Genomic DNA, 22,161 nt, shown 5'->3' on the forward strand with positions numbered 1-22,161 from the left:
AAATTAAAATTAGTATCTTTTTAGATATAATGCTATGGCACACTTAGTAATCTGCAGTGTAATCGAAACATATGTGCACCGTAAAACTAAGAAATTTGTGTAACTCACTTTAATTTGATGGTCTGGAACCAAACTCAGAATACATCTGAGGTATGCCTGTACTCAATTCTGCCAATGTAGCATATGAACTGTCAATATCTAAATGAATGTACCCATACTCCAATAGAACTTATAAACATAGATGGCTAGCTGAATTTAATCCACTGGCCAGAAGTGCCAATTCCAGACATGAGCTATTATTTGTGAATGAGAAATTACAGCACCTACAACATAAATAATAAATAGAAGCATTTCTAAAGAAAAACAAGAGAAGTATATATAAGCACACCTCCATAGTGGTAGATAACATGGAAAGTACAAGTAAATATAAGTGCATCTCATGTACTATCATTTAAATATTCATGGTATACTATTGGAAAATGCCAGTGTCAAACGGAGATAATTCAATTCTTTCGTGCAGTCATAGTCAATATTTGGATATATTTCAACTTTAAATACACATCGTACATGTTTAAACCATGGTATTCAAGGATGTTTGCTAGTACTTCAGATTGCTAAAGTTCAAATATCCCTTTTGGCATTGCCTGTTTATGTAACAATAAGGAATAACTAGGCCCAAGATTTTCAGTCTATAAAATGGCTGTAGTGAGCATGTGTAGGGTTAAGCATTATCCAGGACAGTATTTATCACACAAAAGAGACATTCGAAGTAATCTAAATTTAGCACAAATTGATCAATGTTCCTGAGGAGTCCCAAGGTAATCTTGCTTTAGGAATAGCTGGCAATAGAATTCCAACCACATTGTCAAATACCTGTCTCTCTGCCCTACCTCCACTGCCCTCCACAAACTCCTGTCTTTTTCATCCCGTGTTAGCCTCTTTTTCAGGGAAGGTCTCTCCTCAGGGGTGACAAATAGAAATCTCAGCACTTACTTCCTTCAAGATTATCTGTGTATAATCCCAGTGAAAAAGAATAAACTACGTCCCTAGAAATCTCTGAAAAGTTCCTAGTGTAGTTCCACTTGACCTGCCACAATTATCTAACCTGACAATTGGCATGACCTTTTCATTTATTTCACAAATATTAACTGAGCACCTATATTTTATTTAAATAGCAGTTATATAGTGGTCACATGCTGGGCATTGTTCTAGGTGTTGGGGATGTATCAGTAAGAAAGGGTATGGTCATGTACCTGGAGACAGAGGCAGAATTGGTACAGATAAATCAGATATATTAAAAGTGGGGCAGATGCGAGTCCAAAAAGGAAAACCAAGCTGTCATTCCAAATACAGCAGGAAGATAAGGCAAAATCAACAGATGTGAGGCATCAGACTTGAATGGGTTAAGGGCATGAATGTCCAGTTCAAGTCCCAGCTACTCTGCTTTCTGTGTGACACTTGGTAAATTACTTGCTCACTCTATTCTTAATGTCTGCTTTAAAAATGGAGATAATACTATTTAGCCAAGGGTGTTACTGTGAGAATTAGGTAAGTAAATGACTCAGTACGTAACACATACTATTTGTTTGTTAAATAAGTAAAATATGCACTGACTGCAAGATCAAAGAACTGAAGCTTCTAACATGCTCTTTAGCACTAATTGACACATGATTACTTAAGTGTTACTTCTCTCATTTTCTATTGGCTGTCTGTCTAATGATCCATTTTATTCAGGATAGTTAATAGAATTTCAAGTATTTTGGTTTCAGAAAAGAGAATTGGGTTGTCTTAGTTACACAGCAGTTACATAACCAGGTAGCCGCTATTTTAGTCGGATATTCTGATCAACACCCACAACTGGGTGAAGGATTGTAGTGTTATTTTAGAATAAGATGTTTCCTTTAAGTTTGATTTTACCCCAGTTAATATAAAATTTCTCCATCAAAGGCAAGGGAGATGTGTAGCAAAAAGCTGGTAAAAGAAACATGTTTTCTTTAAATACCACAATTTTGTCTTGCATTTCTTCTACTATAAAATTGTCCGAAAAGTTAGAGAGTAGTCAATATTACATAATATAAAATCAACTATCAATTAAAAAACGCAGTGTTAATAAGTGAATGTGAATCCTAGAGAAGACTGTCATTTGTAAAAATATCAGCCATTCTTACGTATTTCATGATGCCACAAAAATCAAGAGCGTAACGGAACTCAAAGATATCATTCGTCACTCTGGTTACAGGACAGTCATTTCCTAGAGATAGCTCGTAAGGCTGAGGTTGCAGGTTTTCCACAAGAGGTGCTCGTCTAATTTCAACCAGAAGCCAAGATTCAGTACACTCTACAAACACTGATGGAAGAACGAGAAGAGAAAATGTCAGATAGCATGTCTACCTCTAACCAATAGTTCAGAAAACATTAAACCTCTTAGTCAACCTGAATGCCCAGCTCCAGAGTAGATATGCCTTGGATCTATTTTTATGTTTTCTACTGTGAGATCTTGGATTATTTACTTAATCTTTCCATGGCTTAATTTCCTCATTTGAATGTGAGGAAGTCATAGGAGCTCCTTCCTGGGACTCACTGAGTGTTAAATCACAAAGTCTCCAATATAGGACCTAGGGTATATTGAATTATTGCTTGATATTACTAATGAGGAAGACTGCCTGATAATAAAAAGGTTTTTTACATGCTAAACTTGTTATCCAACATGTACACATTGTCCAAAGTGAAGCTAATGAATACCCACCTTTCTTGTCAGAAATGATCTGTTAGAACATTTATAACATGAAATAGGACATTTATGTTGCCCACTTCAAAACAAGTATATAGTCTCTTTACATTTTCAAACAGTATTTCATTGTTTAATATGATCTTATTTATGCATATTCTGCAATTTGCCAAAGTTATATTGATTTGATGATTAGTGTCTTATGATACCTTCTAGTAAAGAAAGTTTTATCCTCACTCACATTTTACATCAGGTTAATTCTGTTTCCTAATCTGTAAGATGATGTAGCATTAAGGCTACATACAGTTTGAAAATAAACTAGACATTAGACTTAGCTAACATTTCTTATCATATCATATCATAATGGATTGCTTCTGTTATGAACAGGTATATTACTACAACCACATAAGAATATCCCTTTTTACGGCTATAGAACCATTATAAAGATTAGACATAGGCACGTTCACAAAAAAATGCCTTAATCAACTATTACTAAGTTTTATAGGCCAATGTGGCCATTGTCTAATGTTAGAAATAAAGTAACATAATGCTTTTGATCAAAAAAACATTTACTAAAAATATTTTAAATCCTATGGAACTTGCTAATCAGAGGAATATACCTGTGATTATTTCCTTTATCAACCCAGAGGGAATCAAGGAAACTTTTCTCACTGCTTCCATCCCCATGCTACAACACTTGTAGAATTCCTTTACATTTTACTTCTTTCTCTTCCCACTCAACAAGACCTTTGAAATGTACTTGCTTACCTGTATCTCCTACCACCTACGTTTCACTAAGATAACTTTGTACTAATTTGAATTTCTTGAAACAAAGGGGCCGCATTCTGAATCAGTGGTTCTCAAAGTTTAATCCTTGTACCAACAGAGTTGACATCCTAAGGAACTTCTTAAAAATACAAATTCCTAAGCTCTATTCAGACCTGTGTTTGACGGGGTTGGGTCCTGGCAATCTGTCCTAACAAGCGTTCGAGGTGAGACATGTAAAAGTTTGACAACCACCATTTTAAACAATTTTTTAAATCTCATATTTTGTCGTAAGCATTGTATTTGAATATATGCTGAGTGATATATTTTGAATATGTTTTTGAATATATGCTATCACTGTATCATATATTCAAATACAACTATATTTAGCCTGAAATAGTCTAGTTATCTAGACATTGTTCTCTCTTCTTTCCTCTTTATTTACCCCTATCTTGCGTCTCTGCTGACTCACGCTGTCAAGTATTTTTCTGTTTCTTCCACTACAGATAGAAGAGGCAACAGGTTTAGTTAATAGGGATGAAGGAGCATTCAAATGACTGCATTCAAATGAAAGACAGTAGAGTACTGACACCACAAAAGGTATTATTATTGCTCCTTCTTCTCAGTTATCCCAAGCTTGTCCCAACTTCTCCAAGTGCTTGATTTTCCATCCCAACCCCCATTCCACTATGTGAACTGATAATAGAAAAATTAGAGGACATTAAAATATGGAGATATCAAACAAGCCCTATTGCCCATTGAGCTTCTATTCTAATGGTTGGGTAAGATAAACTAAAGAACTATTTTAGATAGTAACCATTTTGAGGAAAAATAAGACATGAAAAGGACACAAAATAAGGAGAGAGTTGAAATTTTAAATACGATGATCTGAGATGGTCTCTTTAAGGACACATTTGAACAAAGCCCTCCAGAAGATGAGTAGAAGAACTAGGCAAATAACTAAGGGAAGAACATCCCAGACAATGGGAAGAGAAAATACAAATGACAGGTACGAGAGTTTGCTTGGAGAACCTGGGCAGTGAAGAGTCCAATATTGCAGGAAAAAAGATAGCAAGTGGGGCAGAAATAGGGCATGAGATCAGAGAACTATCAAGGAACAAATTACATGTAGTCCTGGAGGCCATTCAATAGGCACTTGACTCTCGGGGGATAAGTCGTTGGAAGATTTTGACCAAAGGAATGACGCATTCTTTCTTACATTTTGATGAGAGCTCTCTGGTTGCTTTATGGAAAACGTAATTTAAGGGGATGGGGTGACACATAAAACAAGTTACAAGGACAGTGCAATAATTCAAGCCAAAGATACTAACGATTTGGACCAGCATAGTAATATTAGAGTTGATCAAAAATGGTCCAGTTCTTCAAATATTTTGAAGATAGAATCAGCAGTTTGCTGATGTATAGAGTAAGAGAAAAAGGTAGCCAGGATGGTATCACAGTTTTCAGCTTTAGCAACTTGTAAGGTGCAGTTGTAAATACAAATTGAAGACAAGAGGCTTAATTCTTCCCATTAAAAATAAGGAAAGATTTCCCTACTCTCCTTTTGCTTAGAGCATTTACCTTAGAAAACTTGTACTTTCTCCTCTTTTTTAAAAAACGTAATTTTAAAAAAAATATATAGAGCCATTTGAAGAATTAATAGACCTTTTGTCAGCTTTAAGACCTAAGAATGTCTTTCTCAATGACCTGAGGCCATCTCTTTGGAATGTAAACATCAAGGAAGAGGGTGCTGCTATCTCAGTTTCTAGGAGAGGATGAGAGCCTAACTCCAGTAGATGCCTCGTTCTAATTTGCAGAACTATGTCCTATCATAAAGAGATGAAAAGTTCTTTTTCTAGATAAAACCAATTACCTAAAAGAAGTTACCTCTATTACCAGGTAAAAGCTAGGATAAGTTACATATGACAAATGGTACTGTCAAGTCCTCTTTCCTAAGGACTAATTTTTTTAACTTGAGAACACACATAGGGGATTGTATCTGCGTAGCTATATGGAAGAATGAGATTTTCTTTCTTTGCACTCTCTTAGCAGATTGACTGTGATGTCTATTACATTCTTATTCAATAATAGAACTGTTTTACTTCTCTTCTACCACTGTGGAGTGTTTTCCTTGGCTGGGAGAAGATTTTGTTTTAGTTATATTTTCCCAACATAGTCACCATTGACTGATATGAGGGGATAATGTGGGAGAAACAAATGTGGCAGTTAATAGCAGAAGTTCAGTTTGGAAAGGTTAAGTCTGAAATGCCATTAGATATTCAAACAGATGTCAAACAGATAGTGGGAAATATGCATCTGAAGTTAAAAAAAGAATACTCAGACTGGGGGTTAAAAGTGAGATAATTATGAACATAAAAATGATATGTGATATCATGGCTCTGGATAGGATAACCAAAAAAAAAAAAAAAAATTAGAATAAGAAAGAGGTTCTGAGATTGATTCTTGTGTGACCAAGATCAGGCAATGAAGGAGACACTAGAAAAGGAAAGAAAAGAAATGTCAGCGAGGCAGGACAAAAGAGAACAGTATGACCTACAAGCCAAGTAAAGCAAGCTTTTAGGAGACGAATAATCCATCCCATGGACTATGACAAAAATCAAGTAAGTGAGGGCTAACAACAGAGCAACTGTCAAATGTTTTAATGTAGAAATCACCAATGTTTCAGGCTAATTTTTGATGGAGTGTTTTTGGTGAACGACTCATTGAAGTGAAATTTTAAAACAAAGAGAGAGAAATAAGAGAGAGTGAATACGGTAACTTTAAAGAGAAGAAAACTGAGGCAGTAACTGGAAGAGGAAGTGGGATCAATAAGGCCAGAGATGTATAGACGATGGCACAGAGCTCCAGGATGATACAATTTCTTAGGAAAAGGAAATGTGAAGTTTGCATTAGGACACAAGATGGTCGGAAGTCTGGGAGATTCAAATCATGTGCGTTGATTACAATGAAGCTGTAGGCCAAATTCCCCACTCATTTAGAGTTTATTCAATTTTTTCATAGGAAAGGGACCCAGGAATACATCTTTGAAATTTTTCCAAACCTGAAATGGAAGTTTCAATATCCAGTTATACTCACTTGGAACAATGTATCAGCTGCTTTGATATATAAAAAAAATTTTGACGCAGTTCATTTGACCCAGTTAATATGAGTTTGATATGCTATTTGAAAGTGTGCTCTGAAAAGGAATCATTTACAATGAAAGCAGCTGACCACTTTGTCCAAACTTTAAGCCACATGGCCAAAGGCATGAACACCTAAACAATCTCCACTCTAGACACTGAGCAGAATCTCCTGATTATCAAATCATTGTGAATATTTCAGACACTACAAAGTGACAAGCATGACTAAGACACAAGAAAATAAGAACCTCAGAAAGTATTAAGAAAAAATATAATCCATCTAATTATGGATTTAAGGCGAAATTACAGTAGTACAGATGCATGAATAAACTGAGTGAAAACAGCCGGTAGATATTAGCAGATGATCATCAGATTATGAAACCCTAAAGTCAAAAGTATGTAACAAAGCACCCCATTGCTTAATAGGCCACCCTCCAGCATCCTCTCTTTTTTCTTACTATTTTCAAGAGCATGAGTCGACGCAAAAAGTATGAGGAGCCCTCCTAAAACTCCAGAGATCTTCATTGCTGCAGATCGTAAACCAAGGAATCACAGGAAGCAGGTTTCCGCAGGTGTTTATAAACCTCTTACCTCTTCAGCTGTGGGTGATGTTTATCATTCTGGAGCGCACCGAGAAACACTCAGCACCTCATTGGCTTTTCCTCCTTACAGGTGAAGTCTTTATAATCATAATTCAGAAAACACGTGGGAAAATGTGAAAAAGGGGGTTCTAGAATGTGCTCTCTACCCCAAGCACATGGTAAGGCTGAAACGGTGACTTATATAATATTTGATGTGTGTCTGTTGGAATGTTAAGAGCAGGGCTTTGCAGGATGATTTGAGGAGCTTCAAGGGGATAAAAAGAAGACTCATTTATGATTTGATTGATAATATTGTTTACCAATCAAATTAACCACTCTAGGATCTTGTGACTCCCTGGCCTCACAGCCAGTGGTTCTGACCCAGTGAGCCCATTAATGTGTCCTTCCAGCAAGCGCCAGGAGACTCTGATTCAGGAAAACAAATTCACAAAGCTGCGGTTTCAGCTTTGAAAAGCCCCAGTCTGCTTTAATTTTGATTTCCCAAAGTATTTTGTCGTGAATGTGTATGTCTCCAGGTTGCTGAAGAAAAGTTCGTGAGATAATTTTTGTCCAGTAAAACCTAGGAAGGCAAAATCCTGGCAGAGTGAGGGATTGTGGATAAGGATAATAATTTGACCTGGCTTAATATTTTGGGAGAAACTATTCATTATAAAAGCTCCGCCTCAGAAGCAAGAGTTTAATGAATTAGCTGTAGAAATTACATAATATGTTACATAGATTGTCTCATTTTCTAAGTGCGGGATACTTGCTGGTGAATATTATCAAAATTAACTATAGGAATCTTGGGCTGGGCATGGTGGCTTACACCTGTAATCCCAACACTTTGGGAAGCAGAAGCAGGTGGATCATCTGAGGTCGGGAGTTCGAGACCAGACTGGCCAACGTGGTGAAACCCCGTCTCTACTAAAACTACAAACGTTAGCCGGGTGTGGTGGCACATGCCTGTGATCCCAGCTACTCGGGAGGCTGAGGCAGGAAAATCACTTGAACACAGGAGGCGGAGGTTGCAGTGAGCCGAGATTACGCCACTGCACTCCAGCCTGGGCAAAGAGTGAGACTTCGTCTCAAAAATTAAAATAAAATAAAATAAGAATCTCCAAGACTATGTGTTGACATAGCAAAGAACAAGTAAAAAGAGATATCTATGATTGTCAGAAACCTCAAGTGACAGTTCTTTCCACTAAATATTTGTATTATAACTCAAGTGCTACTTCCACGGTACAGAATGGAACGATATCAAGGATGAATCTCTACCTGCATTAAGTACCTAGAGCACAGTTTCTTAACCTCATCACTATTGACATTTTAAGCTAATGCATATTTTATTTTTCTTTATGGTTAGTGCTTTTTGTGTCTTCTTTAACAAGTCCTTCTTACACCAAAATCATGAAAAAATTTTCTTCTATTCTCTTCTGAAAGTTTTTTACAATTAAGCTCTTTATATTTACATTCTTAATCCACTTGGTATTAATTTTTCTGAATAGGGCAAGGTAAATGACCATATGTATATTCAAATGAATATCCAGATATTTCAGTCCCATTTTTAAAAAGTCTTCCGTTATCTACCTCTCTGCAGTCTGTTCATCATAAATCAAGAGTCTATATATGTGTATATCTATTTATAGACTTTATATTTTACTCATGGGTTTTTTTTGTATATTCTTATGCCAATAATACACTATCTTGATTATCAATTTGTACTTCATCTTTATATATGATACATGAAGTCCTCCTTCATTTTCTGTTTGACAGTATTTGACTGCATTTGACCAATTGCAATTACATGTAAATTTTAAAACCAGCTTGCCAAATTTCAATTTTTAAAAAGTTGTGATTTTTAGGAGATTAGAATCAATCTAAAATCCATGAGTCTAACAATCAATGAACATATTGTCTATTTATTTAGATCTTTGTTAATGTCTCAAGGTAAATTTTTATAATTTCCTATAGTTTTTGTACGTATTTTCTTAGATTTACTCCTAAGTATCAGATATTCTCATCCTATTATCATTTTTTCTATTCACTTACTGTTGCTGGTTCAGCAAATTCGAGTTGCTTTTTGTAAATCAATTGTTAACTCTAATAATTTATCTGTAAATTCTTCTGTATTTTCTATATACATAATTATTCACTTGTGAATGAGTTTCTTAATGGTTAACTAACAACTTATCTGTAAATTCTTTTGTATTTTCTATATACATAATGATTCACCTGTGAATGAGTTTCTTTCTATATTATCTTTTATTCCTTAATGTTGCTATGTGTACTCTATCTAGAACCACCAACAAAGACTTTAATAAAAATAGTAATCATGGGTACCTTTATCTTATTTCTTATCGGAGAGAAAGGTATCAGCCTTTTACCCTGTAAAAACATGATGTTTGATATAGGGTATTTTAAACTTTACCAAATTAAAGATGTTTGTTTGTATTGTTTGCTCACTTTTGTCATCATCAGCTGATGTATTTTATCAAATATGTTTACTGCATCTACTGAGTTGACTATATTTTCCATTAATCTGGTATTGTGGTAAAATACTGTGATAGGGCCAAGCGCAGTGGCTCACCCCTGTCATCCCAGCAGTTTGGCACGCCAAGGCAGGAGAATCACTGGAACTCAGGAGTTCGAGACCAACCTGGGCAACACAGTGAAACCTTATCTCTACTAAAAATTCAAAAACATAAGCCGGGTGTGGTGGTATATGCCTGTAGTCCCAGCTACTTGGGGGGCTGAAGCGGGAGGATTGCTTGAGCCTAGGAAGTCAAGGCTACAGTGAGCCTGACTGTCTCACTGCACTCCAGCCTAGGTGACAGAGTGAGACTCTGTCTCAAAGAAAAAAAGGATACTGTAATAGCTTTTTCTAATATTTAGTCCAGATTTCATTATTGATGCAAAACAAATTATAATGTATTATTATTTATATATTTCAGGTTTTTGGTTTTTTTTTGCTTAAAACTTTTACATCTATATTCATTGGTGAAAATGACCTGTCATTTCCTTCTCTTATGAGGTTATCAAGATTAGCCTAGCTTCATAAAGTAAGTTGATAATTATTTCTTTTTCAATTTTCTTGAAGAGTTTTAGATTGAAATTATTTTCCTCTTAAATGTCTTGTAGAAATATTACATGAAGCAAACTGGGCCTTGAATTTGATTTATAGCAGGTTTTTGATAATTTATTTTATTGTTATAAAACTATAGTTTTAAAATAATGATCCCATAATTACTTTTGTTGAGTAATGTACTTCTAAGCATTTGTCAATATCTTCTAATATTTCAGATAAATTTTCATGTAATTGTTCTTTATGTCCTTAACTATTAAATAAATAAATAAGTCTATTTATTAAAGTTATTTATTAGCTGCCTAACCTGATGCCTCTTTTTCATTTCTGATATTCAAAGAATCACAGTTGGCTTTGTTGAGCTTTGTGATTTTTTTTCAGAAATTTTAAAATCTATGCTATTTTTATTTTTTACTTTTTGCTTCTTTTTTCTTTGAATCTATTTTGCTCTACAAATTTCTCGAAATGGTTTGTTAGTGTATTCTTTTCAAGCTTTCCTGTCTTCTAATACATTTCATTCTATAAATCCCTTTCTATATACTGTTTTAATTACATCTTACAGGTTTGGAACTGTGGCCTTTTTGTAATCATTTTTATTTGAAATATTTTCTAATTATTGTTATGACTTTTTGATCATTGATTATTAAGACATTTATTCCTCAATTTATGCACATAATGATATTTAAATATATTTTTTGTTGTTTGGTAGAGACAGGTTCTCACTTTGTTGCCTAGGCTGGTCTCGAGCTCCTGACTTCAAATGATCCTTCTTACCTCGGCCCCCCAAAGTGGTGGGATTACTGGTGTGAGCCACTGTGTCCAGCCTAAAATATCTTTTTTTAATTTTTGAATTATAGAGACATTCTTTGTGTCAGAAAATACACAACATTCTGTATGATTTTAATCCTTTGAAATGTATTAAGACTTCTTATAATGTTGAATATTATCTTTTTTGTGCTGCCCTTTACCCTGCACCTTGCTGAATTCATTTATTAGTTCTAGTAGCTTCTTTGTGGATTCTTTGGATTTTCGATATATAAGATCACATCATCTGCAAACACAGATAATTTTACTTCTACTGTTTCAATTTCGATGACTTTTCTTTCTTTTCTTGCCTAGTTTGCCTGGCTAGAACTTCTAGTCCTATTGCAATCTTTATTTTGTTTTGCTGTTGGATATCTTCACATCTTCAGAAACCATCTAAGGTTAATAATATTTTAAGTTTATATGTTTCCAAAAATATCTATTTTCTCACAAACTCTTTCTGAATGTTAATGCTTTTTATCCATAGTCTTCTAGCATTCAAGCTTATAATTAATTCTGTAACAATTTAACTTTTATAACATGTTTCATCTGTATTATTTGAGAGTATGGAATTGTGCTATCAAGGCAAGAAAAGAAAATAGTTAAAATCAATAAGGAGTAATAAACTTAGATGTAAATAACATAGGCAAATTTATAGGGTATCTTAAGTACGGAAATATTAGAAGAAGGTTGTGAAACACCACAGAATTAATAAAATCTGTTAAATATAGATGAGTCAGTGTGATGGTTGATTTTACGTGTCAGTCTACCTGGGCCACAGGGTGCCCAGCTATTTGGTTAAACATTATTTCTGGGTGTGTTTGTAAGGGTGTTTCCAGAGGAGACAAGCATTTGAATAGGTAAGCTAAGTAAAGCAAAGCGTCCTTCCCAACGTGGCTGGGCATCATCCAATCTGTTGATGGTCTGAATAGAACAAAAAGACAGAGGAACGGAGAATTCACTCTTTTTCACTTGACTACTTGAACTCAGATATTACTGGTCTTCTTCTGCCCTCAGGCTGGGACTCGCATGCTTCATGTTCCTGATTGTCAGGCTTTTAGACTCAGACTGGACCTATACCATGAGCTTTCCTGGGTCTCTAGCTTGTGGATCTTGGGAATTAGCCTCCATGATGATCTGAGTCAACACACACATGTGCACACACACACATATATATGTGTGTATACATATATTGACCTAACATCTGTATAACATTGCCCACCTATTGGTGATACCTAATGTAGTCACATTATGGCCCTCGTATGTTTTTTACTCCTCTGCATGAATTCCATGGCAGTACACCACATGAATTGGTGAGCTACAGCTTTGGGCAGGGAGCTTGCCTCTGTGACACTCTGATAGAGCAAATGCATGTCCCTGACCTTGAGCACCTTCTGCCTGGAGCCCACTTTTTCAATCCTCAATTCAGGTTCTTATAATCTCATGATCACAATCAGTGCAGAAAGATGATGCAGCAGAGATAAGGACAGCACATGAACAGTGCATATTTGAAGATGACAGTAACATGGTCCTTCAATTCTGCCTCTACCCTATCCTAAATGCATCGTCTCTCTTCAAAACCCTTCCCCACTTATTTTCTCTTGCTTCCTTGCTGTATATAGACTTAAATGTGTGTGGTTGTATCATCTTTCATCTATGACACCTCTGGGAGGGATGGACCAATATTAATAGGTCCTGCACTGATGACTTCTACAAAGGACACTTGTGTGTAGAAAACCTTTTTGCTTTGCTTTTAGGCTTGGTGCGGTGGCTCATACCTGTAATGCCAGCACTTTGGGAGGCCAAGTTGGGTGGATCACCTGAGGTCAGGAGTTCAAGACCAGCCTGACCAACATGGTGAAACCCCATCTCTACTAAAAATAAAAAATTAGCTGGGCATGGTGGTGCATGCCTGTAATCCCAGCACTTTGGGAGGACAAGGTGGGTGAATCACTTGAGGTCAGTGAGACCAACCTGGCCAACATGGTGAAACCCCATCTCTACTAAAAATATTTTTAAAAATTAGCTGGGCACAGTGATGTGCACCTGTAATCCCAGCTACTAGGGAGGCTGAGGCAGGAGGATCACTTGGAGGTTACAGTAAGCCAAGATCGTGCCATTGCACTCCAGCCTAAGCAACAAAAGTGAAATGCAAAACAAACAAACAAACAAACAAACAAAAACCTTTTGCTTTGCTTGACATTTTTAAACTGCTCTGTAGGATTTCTCAACTCTTGGTTTTCTAAAATTGAAACATAAGTCTAACAAAAAGACACTTAAGTTGAAAGAATTGAGGAACAGAGAGCATATACATGTATGAATCATTCATTAAAACAAGGAATTGCAGCAACTCAGTTAAATTGTCAAATTTACTTAAAATAGGTGACGCATTTCTCTCTAGAGAAAAATGAAAAATGTCTCATGAATTAAAATGAAAATCATGTTCTTACATTCAAGCATTGAAATAGTTCATATTGTGTTAGTAAATTCCCTTAGGGGCTTAAGAGGGGAAAATGCACTGGGAAATAAACAGAAATAAAGGACAGTAGAACAGGATAGCTCTGGGGGACCATGTCTATTTACTACATTACCCAAGAAAGAATAGCATTTGAGACACATTTATGGACTTCAACTTTCAATTTTTCTCATAAGAAAATTCAATCTTTAATCCACTGGTGAGAACAGATGGAATCACTCGACAGCCTTACCTGGATTTTTGCTGGTCTGGAAATCCTCCTGGCCCCAGGCCCTTTACATCTTATAAACTCCAAGGCAGAGATTCCTCCCTCTGACTGGTTAAGAAAGGGCAGAGATTTGCAGGACACTTTATTTGTCCAGGGCTCTAAACTGTTTGACAGCCTTATCAGGACTAGAGTATGCTGCGATTATGTCCCCTTGTTACTTTTGTCAACTGATCCATAATCCAGAGATTAGGAGTGAAGAGTTTCAAGAGAATCCCTAAAAGCAGAAGATTTTTACCTTCTTTTCAAATGCTGCCATTTGCCTTTAGAGATATTTGGACAAGGAAAATTCACTTTTGGTTTGAAGCAATCATAATGCAGAAACCAACTGCAATTTTATTTCCTCTCAATTCTAGCCTCTTTATATGACCAGATGGATGAACCTAAATCCCCGAACTAATTTGAAATTGCTAACACACAGAAAAGGAAAGTGATACAGAGGGTAAAAAATACAGAAAAGTAGAGATTGAAATAGGCTATTTTCTGAACCATTTATAAAGAAAATTCTAGGCCGGGCATGGTGGCTCACACCTGTAATCCCAGCACTTTGGGAGGCCAAGGTAGCTGGATCACGAGGTCAGGAGATCAAGACCATCCTGGCTAACGTGGTGAAACCCCATCTCTACTAAAAATACAAAAAATTAGCCTGCCGTGGTGGTGGGCGCCTATAGTCCCAGCTACTAGCGAAGCTGAGGCAGGAGAATGGTGTGAACCCGGGAGGCAGAGCTTGCAGTGAACCAAGATCATACCACTGCACTCCAGCCTGGGTGACACAGCAAGACTCTGTCAAAAAAAAAAAAAAAAAAAAGAAAGAAAACTCTGATTTCACCTTATTTTACACATATCATTAGAAGTCAGTGAAATGGGGAACAACTAGAGAATTAGATTATGATACAGTAGTTCCCTTTATCCATAGGGGATGCATTCCAAGACCCCCAGGGGATTACTGAAATTGTAGTTAGTACCAAACCCTGTATAAACACTGTACTTTTTCTTATACATATCTATGATAAAGTTTAATTAGCCACAGTAAAAGACAAACATAGAATATGCTACAACAAGAGTTATGTGAATGTGTCTCTCTTTGGAGTATGTAACAAGTATGAAATGGAATTACGAATTTCCATGAAGATATTAAGACTATGTTAGTATTTTGAGACCACAGTTGACAGCGAGTAACTGAAACCATGGGAAGCAAAACTGAATAAGGAAAGACTACTGTGTATTAGATACTCTATTGCTACCCAAAACAGATGATGGGTAAGCCTAGTCACAATATGCAATTGTCTCACACTTTATAATGCTCTGTGAATCAGGACTTAGGCTTTAAAAAATATAAATAACTATTAAATAAAACTTCATTTAAGAATACCTTTATTATAAGTTTAAAATCTGGGAAAGGAAGGCTTTTCTCCCTACGCCAACAATTCATAAATATGGACAACAGAGCAAGTTTTTCATTTAAAAATATCACATTTGAAATGATAAAAGACAATATCCAGTGACTAGTTCAACTTCTAAAAGGCAATGAAATCCTCAAGCGGCCAGAGTACCAGGTGAAATAGGGTGGCCTCATCCTCCAGAATGTATAGCTTTGTTCTTACACTTAGGAAGGGATACAATTAGGTAGCTCAGCAAGGGAACACTGTTCCTGTAAGGAAGGAAAAGAAACAGTTACGTTGTTGTACTGATGGGAAACTACTAGCTAACTAAAGAACCACCGAGGCTCAACCAAATGGGAACCTGGGAAAAAGGCATCAATTTTAAACCCCAGGAACCATTATAATATTCTAATGATTCAAGTATCACAAATATGATATATACACATGTATATACACATACATGTTATGTGTATATATAGCTATTAGTTAACAAATGCTTAGTAAATGATTATAAATTTTACATGAGGACACCATATCAAGTTTAGAATTATGAGGGTTGGCTGATACGTGGAATAAGGGCCTGTCCCTCTAGCATAATAAAGTCTAAAGATTATAGCCTATTTGAATATTCTTATGGCTCATTTGAGTTTTCTCTTGCTGACATTTAGTTCTTTTAGAACAAAAAGCTGGAATTAGAGTTAACATAGATATCAATTACTATCTTTATGGGAATCCATGATCCCGTTGCACACTTATATTACATGCACCAAAGATGGTTTATCTCTAGCTCAAGAAAGTTAATATAAAAGAACTATTGAGGTTACAATTACAAATCTGTTTTACATAAGGAAATAATGAGAAATGCCAAGATAAAATATATCCCTAATAGATACAAAAAATGCAGTATTCCAATGATCCTGAACTAAAATCATAGGGGCAATAGTACACAAAGTGTGGTGTATGTCACCACCTTACTAAACTCTGGCCTTTTTTATATAAACGTACTGTAAGCATTTATGGTACTAATTCAAAATACTCTTACACATAGGACACTCTTGGACGGATTCCCAAGTCTTCAAGTTTGCGTGATAGTGAGCAGTGCTGTCCCACTGACCTTCTGCATTCACGACGGTTGTCATTCTCTCCCCTTCTCATCACTAAGATTATTGGAAACCTTCTGAAAAAGAGAAAAAAATAGATTTAAGCTTTGTATCTATTATGCTTTTGGAGGTGGAGAAAAAGTTGAAATGTGGAGAAAACTAAATTAAACAGATCTCTTCCAGCTGTGAGAGAATGCTAAATCAGCTAGCTTAGACAAATATGAAAATTTATTGTTTCATAGAATATGAGAAAAAATTCACAGATGGTTGAATACAACTTTTCATTATTCCAGAATGTACTATTGGGACCTGAAGCTAATTTCATAGGATGTCAAATACCAAGAACTCTTAATAAGTGGCTGAAGCAGTTCTTATCTCTAATCATCTCAACGGATATCTACAGAGAGTGATTACAGGCATGAAGTTCTGAGTTCTTGGCCTACGACAGAGGGATAAATGGGGTCACTAAAGTTCTCCCTCCCTTAGTGAAGCCAAATAAAGGTGCTTCTATCAGCTTCTCCAACACTGAGTTTCCTACAGCAAGAGGCTGACATTTTACTCCCAAGTATCTGCCTATGCAGTAGAATGACATATGAGAGACATGGAGTGTAGAAAAGGGGACAGAAAGGTCATATTCTCCCACCATGAATTATAGTATGACTAAGTAATTTCTCCCACAGGTACCAACGTTTTAGCTGTATTTCCAGGATTTCTCTCAAGAATACCTGTGAAATGGGGAGGGGACCGCAAGAAGTCAAGATACTGGAATAAAAACCAAACAAGACAGAAAATGAGCAGGTTGTGTGGAGGCCTACGGTGGCAGTTGTATGGACTAAGAAGGAATCCTTGTTTAGATTGGTCTATCAGGAAATATGCAGTTGTGATGGCCACCCCCTTTCTAAGGACTCCAAAAAACTCACATATCCGTAATTTGAGACACACTTCTGGGTGAAGGTGTGATTATCTAGCCAGCATTGCTGGAAATGGACCACAATTGCACCCTATAACCATGAGATAATTGTGACCCAACCTCTTTCATCCTGTCATACCCAGCAAAACATGAAGAGAAAAGCAGCAGAGGGAAATGTACTACTCAGATTATACTAAACCCTCTTCCCCAAATCCTTTGTGTGTTCTGTAAAACTCTAGGAGTCTTAAAGGAAACCTAAATTTGATATAATACTGGAGATAGGGACCTGACTTGATTTTTACTTATGAGAAGGACCAAAGATGCTGTTAATGAAGAAAAGCAAATATTTCACAGCACAGTTGAAGTCAGTGGTTGTTAAGATAAATATAGCCATTAAATTCTGTGTCTCCAGAGGCCAGACTGTTCAAAATAGGTTGGAATGAACACTCTAGGGGCAGAGAGAACACACGTGCAATTGGGCCTTGTGAACAGCTCACCCAGGGATCTGACCACAAGCAGAATTGCCTCAACCTTCATCAACAGGCTCTCCTGCTTTATTCTCTCATTGAAGAAAAGTTTCTCCAATAAGGAGAGAATTGTGGTCATTAGCAAGTCTTGATTTTTATTTATATTGCAGAAACTAACAAATCAGAGACTAACTCGATTCTAGTTTTAAAACTGAGAAAATACTGATTTTGAATCTCTTGGTTCCTCCCCATATCTGCAGAAAGGTGGTATGGTTTGTACAAAAACTTAAAAGCTCCTATAATAGCCACGAATGAGGCAGTATGGGTAGGTGCAGACAAGGAACACCGCAAAAAAGGAAAGATTACTAACAAAAACTTTCTGATATAATCTCTTTAGTGACTGTAGAATTTAATTCTCATATAGCAACTGAGCCTCATCTACTCGTTCAGAAACTGCATTGAGAGAATCAATTTTTTTAGACCTACTCACATGACCAAACAGAACACCACAGATCAAATTTGATCCAATGTCCAACCTTAGCATAATGTTCGGCAGTTTAACTGATCAAAACACCTAGAAGCCAAAGATAATGTTAGATAGCCTTGATCTCAGTAGTGCACTGCACTTACCTTTGCACATAGCATGATACTGGGATGTGTAAATTGAAGTCAAAATTCGGTGGCTCATACATAATTAAACTTTCAATGAGCATACCTACTCCGTGTTCCTAAAGGTGTAAAGGATATAAGTTATCTTAATTATATTTCTTTCAAATGCTTTCAAATTCCATTTTAAAAATATAGATTAAAAACAAAATAATAATTTTTACTTTTATTTTTACTTGATGACATAAAGTAGGTATGAGTGCAAGGTTTACAACAGAAAAGCAGAGCTAAGTGATAAAAATCCCTGGTTTTAGCAGACATTAATAGCTCCTGCCATAGTAGCAGGGACATTGTATTCAGCAGTTGAGTCTGCATAGACAACTTTTGATCACCACATTTGTTTAAGAGTCAGGGTCTGGGTCAGGCGCATTGGCTCGCGCCTGTAATCCCAACGCTCTAGGAGACGGAGGTGGGCAGATCACTCAGTCAAGAGATTGAGACCATCCTGGCCTACAAGGTGAAACCCCCATCTCTACTAAAAATACAAAAATTAGCTGGGCATGGTGGTACACGCCTGTAGTCCTAGCTACTCGGGAGGCTGAGGCAGGAGAATCGCTTGAACACGGAAGGTGGGGGTTGCAGTGAGCCAAGATTGTGCCACTGCACTCCAGCCTGGCGACAGAGCAAGGCTCAATCTCAAAAAAAAAAAAAAAGAAGAGTCAGGGTCTGATTTAGGGAGACCTAAATTATTCAGTGTGAATTTTGGCTAGATATTTGACAATTTTAGAAAACCAGTTGAGTCAGCCTCATGCTAAATTGAGTACTTGCCAAATGCTAGACTTTTTTTTTTTATACTAGAGATACAGCAGCCAACAAACGATAAAGTCATGCACTTAGATCCAAAAATAGGATCAGTTCACCTAATCTTTACTAGAAACAGATGTGACTCCAAAAAGGAAAAACCAGGCTATAATTACAAAACACAGCAACGATTTAACATAAAGGAAAAAAAACAAAAAAAAAAACAAAAACCAGCTTTCTGGTGACAGGAAAGATTGATTTATCTTATTAATACAGGAACTATATAAACTGATACATTCCATTTTCATCAAAATTTTAGGTCAACAAGAGTTGGGTATTTGTGACACTGTTTCAAAACAAAATGTTTCTCTCAAACTAGATTTAACACAGAGTATTTTAAAAAACAAAAAACCACTATCACAGGCAAAAGAGATACGTTGCCAAAAAAAAAAAAGGTTTTTAAAGTAGGAATGCATAGTTTTTGGGATCCCAAATCCTATTTGTCTTTCCGACAGATAGAAGCAATATCCAAAAATGTGAAAGAGAATAGTCAATATTACATGAACTATTAGCTGACAATTAAAATTTGAATACTGCAGTTTTAGTCATTGGTTTGTGGACCCAAAACAGTCAAAAGATAAATTATTGGTTGAAATAATAACTGCTCTTACGCTCACTCTGATGCCACAAAAAGTTAGAAGATACAGGAACCCAAAGAAATCCACCTCGACCATGTTTACAGGACAGCCAATTCCTAGAGAGAGTTCGTTTTGCAAAGGTTGCAGGTCATTTAACAGTGGCGTTCGTCTAAGTTTGACCTGGAGCCAGGTTTCAGAACAGGTTATAGACACTGTTGAAAGAAAATTTGAAAAGGGAAAACATCAGATAGTATGTCTGCCCCCACACAAAGCGCTCAGGAAATGTTCAACCTTTTGAGCTGAATTCCCAACTGTAGAGTGAAAATGTTTTGTTTCTATTTGTATATTTTTCCACTGGGAGATCTTGGGCCAATTCATCTCTGTGTGGCTCAGTTTTTTTTCATCAAAATGTGGAAAAACCGTAGAAGCACTTCTTGAGAATTTCTAAGCTAAATAAGTCAAATATCCCAACATACTCACTTTGCTTTTAGGGATTGTTCAAATTTTACTAACAGGTCTCATGAATACATTTTTGAAATATATCTAGGTGTAAGTGATATCTATCTGAAATGGAGACACAAGAAAAAGTTTTGATATTTGGTTGCACACAATGGAAAAATAGATCATGTGCTTCCACTTAAAATTTTATTTGGTCAAAATATCTGAGCCAATAAATATTAATTGGTATGTGAAACTCAGGATTCAGAAACAAAATAATACTGCAGTTACTCCGATAATTTTTTTATGATTGCCAACTACGTTAAATTTTGGTTTGGGGTCTTACTTCATTTTCAGTACATTTCTATGGAGTCAATTTTATCATTATCCCATATTTACACATGGATAAATTTAAGGTCACATAGCTGTTAAATGGCAGATCAGGATTAAAACCTATGCAAAATCTATTCAGAGCCTCAACTCTGAAAAGGAATCAAACAATTGAATACAGCTGACTACTCTCTGTCCAAACTTCATACCCCATGGCCAGAAATGTAGACCTAGTAACCTCCTCTCCTAGGCACTGGGCAGCCTCTCCTGATTTTGCCAGTCACTATAAGTATTTCACATTCAGCAAAGTAACAAGCTAGTCTCCAGCAGAGAAAGAACCTGGAAATATTTTGCATGTAAGAAAAATAAAAATGGCACCTTGAGATCAACTTAGAGGAAAAATTCAAGAGGAAGTACAGGGGTAAAGATAAAACTATGTCTGGCTGTAACTTTGCAATCATTAGCTATTAGCAATTGATCACCAGGTTATAAAAAACAAACTCCCGAAGTCAACAATATGTTTTTTAAAAAAAAAAGAAAAAAAGGCCCTGCTGTTAGAAATCGCCATCTCCAAAAATTCCCGCTTTTTCTTACAATCTTGGAGACCATGAATCAACTCGAAAAGCATGAGGAGCTCTCCCAACACACAAGAGATCTTCATTGCTTCAGATTCCAGCCCAAGGTATCACAGGAAACAGAAAACCTAGGGCAATGGGCCTCCACAGGTGTTTATAAACCTCTTACCTCCTCAGCTGTGGGTGATGGTTTATCATTCTGGAAAGCACTGAGAACCCCTTAGCATAGTTTTGGCTTTTCGTCCTCACAGCTGAAGTTCGGTTGGTGCAAAAGTAAGTGCGGTTTTTGCCATTGAAAGATAAATTAGAAAATCAGGAAAGAACATGTGGAAAGTGGTTCTAGGCTGCATCCGCTATCACCATGTCTTTTTTCCCAAGCATGTGGATGTGCCGGAAATTGTGTCTGACATAATATTTGATATGTGTCTATTGAATTGTTAAAGTAGGGCTTTGCAAGATGATTTGAGAAATTCAGGTGGTGATACAGAAGAATTACTTATGAATTGATTAACAATATTGCAATATTGCATATTATAGTCACTCTGGGTTCTTGTGAAAAAAGGAAAAAAAAAAAAAAAAGAGCTATTGCTCTAGCTCCCAAGCAATGATTCAGATCCAGTAAACCTGGGCCAAGATGCGCTCACTAATCGGTGCTTGTAATCAGCTTCAGGAGGTTTTGATTCAGGTAAACGAACCCACACACCTGTGGTCTAAGCTTTGGCAAAAGAGTGCTTTCTGGTTTAATGTTGCTTTCCCTACAAGCATTTTATTATGAATGTGCACATATCTAGAAATATTCTCTAAGGGCATTTTTGGACAATTAAATCTAGTAATGAAAAATTGTAAGATATGGGATAATAGATAATAACAGCATCACTTAGTTCTACATTTTGGCAGAAATCAACCTTCAAAAAACTTCCTTTCAAAAAGTAAAAGTAAAAGCCTAATAAATTATTTTTAGAAATTGTGTAGCATATCACATAGACTGCCTCAGCTTCTAAGTACAAAATAATTGTTTCTAGCTACATGAATCTCCAGGATTATGAACTGATGTAACAAAGAGCAAGCAAAAA

The 22,161-nt window shown here is 36.2% G+C and overlaps 1 protein-coding gene across 1 annotated transcript; it reads right to left on the minus strand.

Annotated features, from left to right (window-relative positions):
• Positions 1–15,198: 15,198 nt before the first annotated feature.
• Positions 15,199–21,174, minus strand: OOSP4A (oocyte secreted protein family member 4A). Its single transcript, XM_073022844.1, has 5 exons — positions 21,108–21,174; positions 19,779–19,957; positions 18,331–18,428; positions 16,266–16,400; positions 15,199–15,492 (listed from the first exon to the last, which is right to left on the minus strand). Exons 1-5 carry the CDS (start codon positions 21,172–21,174, stop codon positions 15,414–15,416), a joined length of 558 nt encoding a protein of 185 aa, XP_072878945.1. The 3' UTR covers positions 15,199–15,413.
• Between the last annotated feature and the right edge of the window lie 987 nt (positions 21,175–22,161).

The sequence above is a fragment of the Chlorocebus sabaeus genome, chromosome 1, assembly GCF_047675955.1.
Source record: "Chlorocebus sabaeus isolate Y175 chromosome 1, mChlSab1.0.hap1, whole genome shotgun sequence".
Taxonomy (NCBI): Eukaryota; Metazoa; Chordata; class Mammalia; order Primates; family Cercopithecidae; genus Chlorocebus; species Chlorocebus sabaeus.

Coding starts and splice junctions, on each gene's coding strand:
- OOSP4A (XM_073022844.1), bottom strand. CDS start 21,174: ATGAAGATCTCTTGTGTGTTGGGAGAGCTCCTCATGCTTTTCGAGTTG. Junction 18,429..19,778: donor TTTGTGGCATCAGAGTGAGC/GTAAGAGCAGTT, acceptor TTACACCTTTAG/GAACACGGAGTAGGTATGCT. Junction 15,493..16,265: donor CGTCCAAGAGTGTCCTATGT/GTAAGAGTATTT, acceptor CCTTCCTTACAG/GAACAGTGTTCCCTTGCTGA.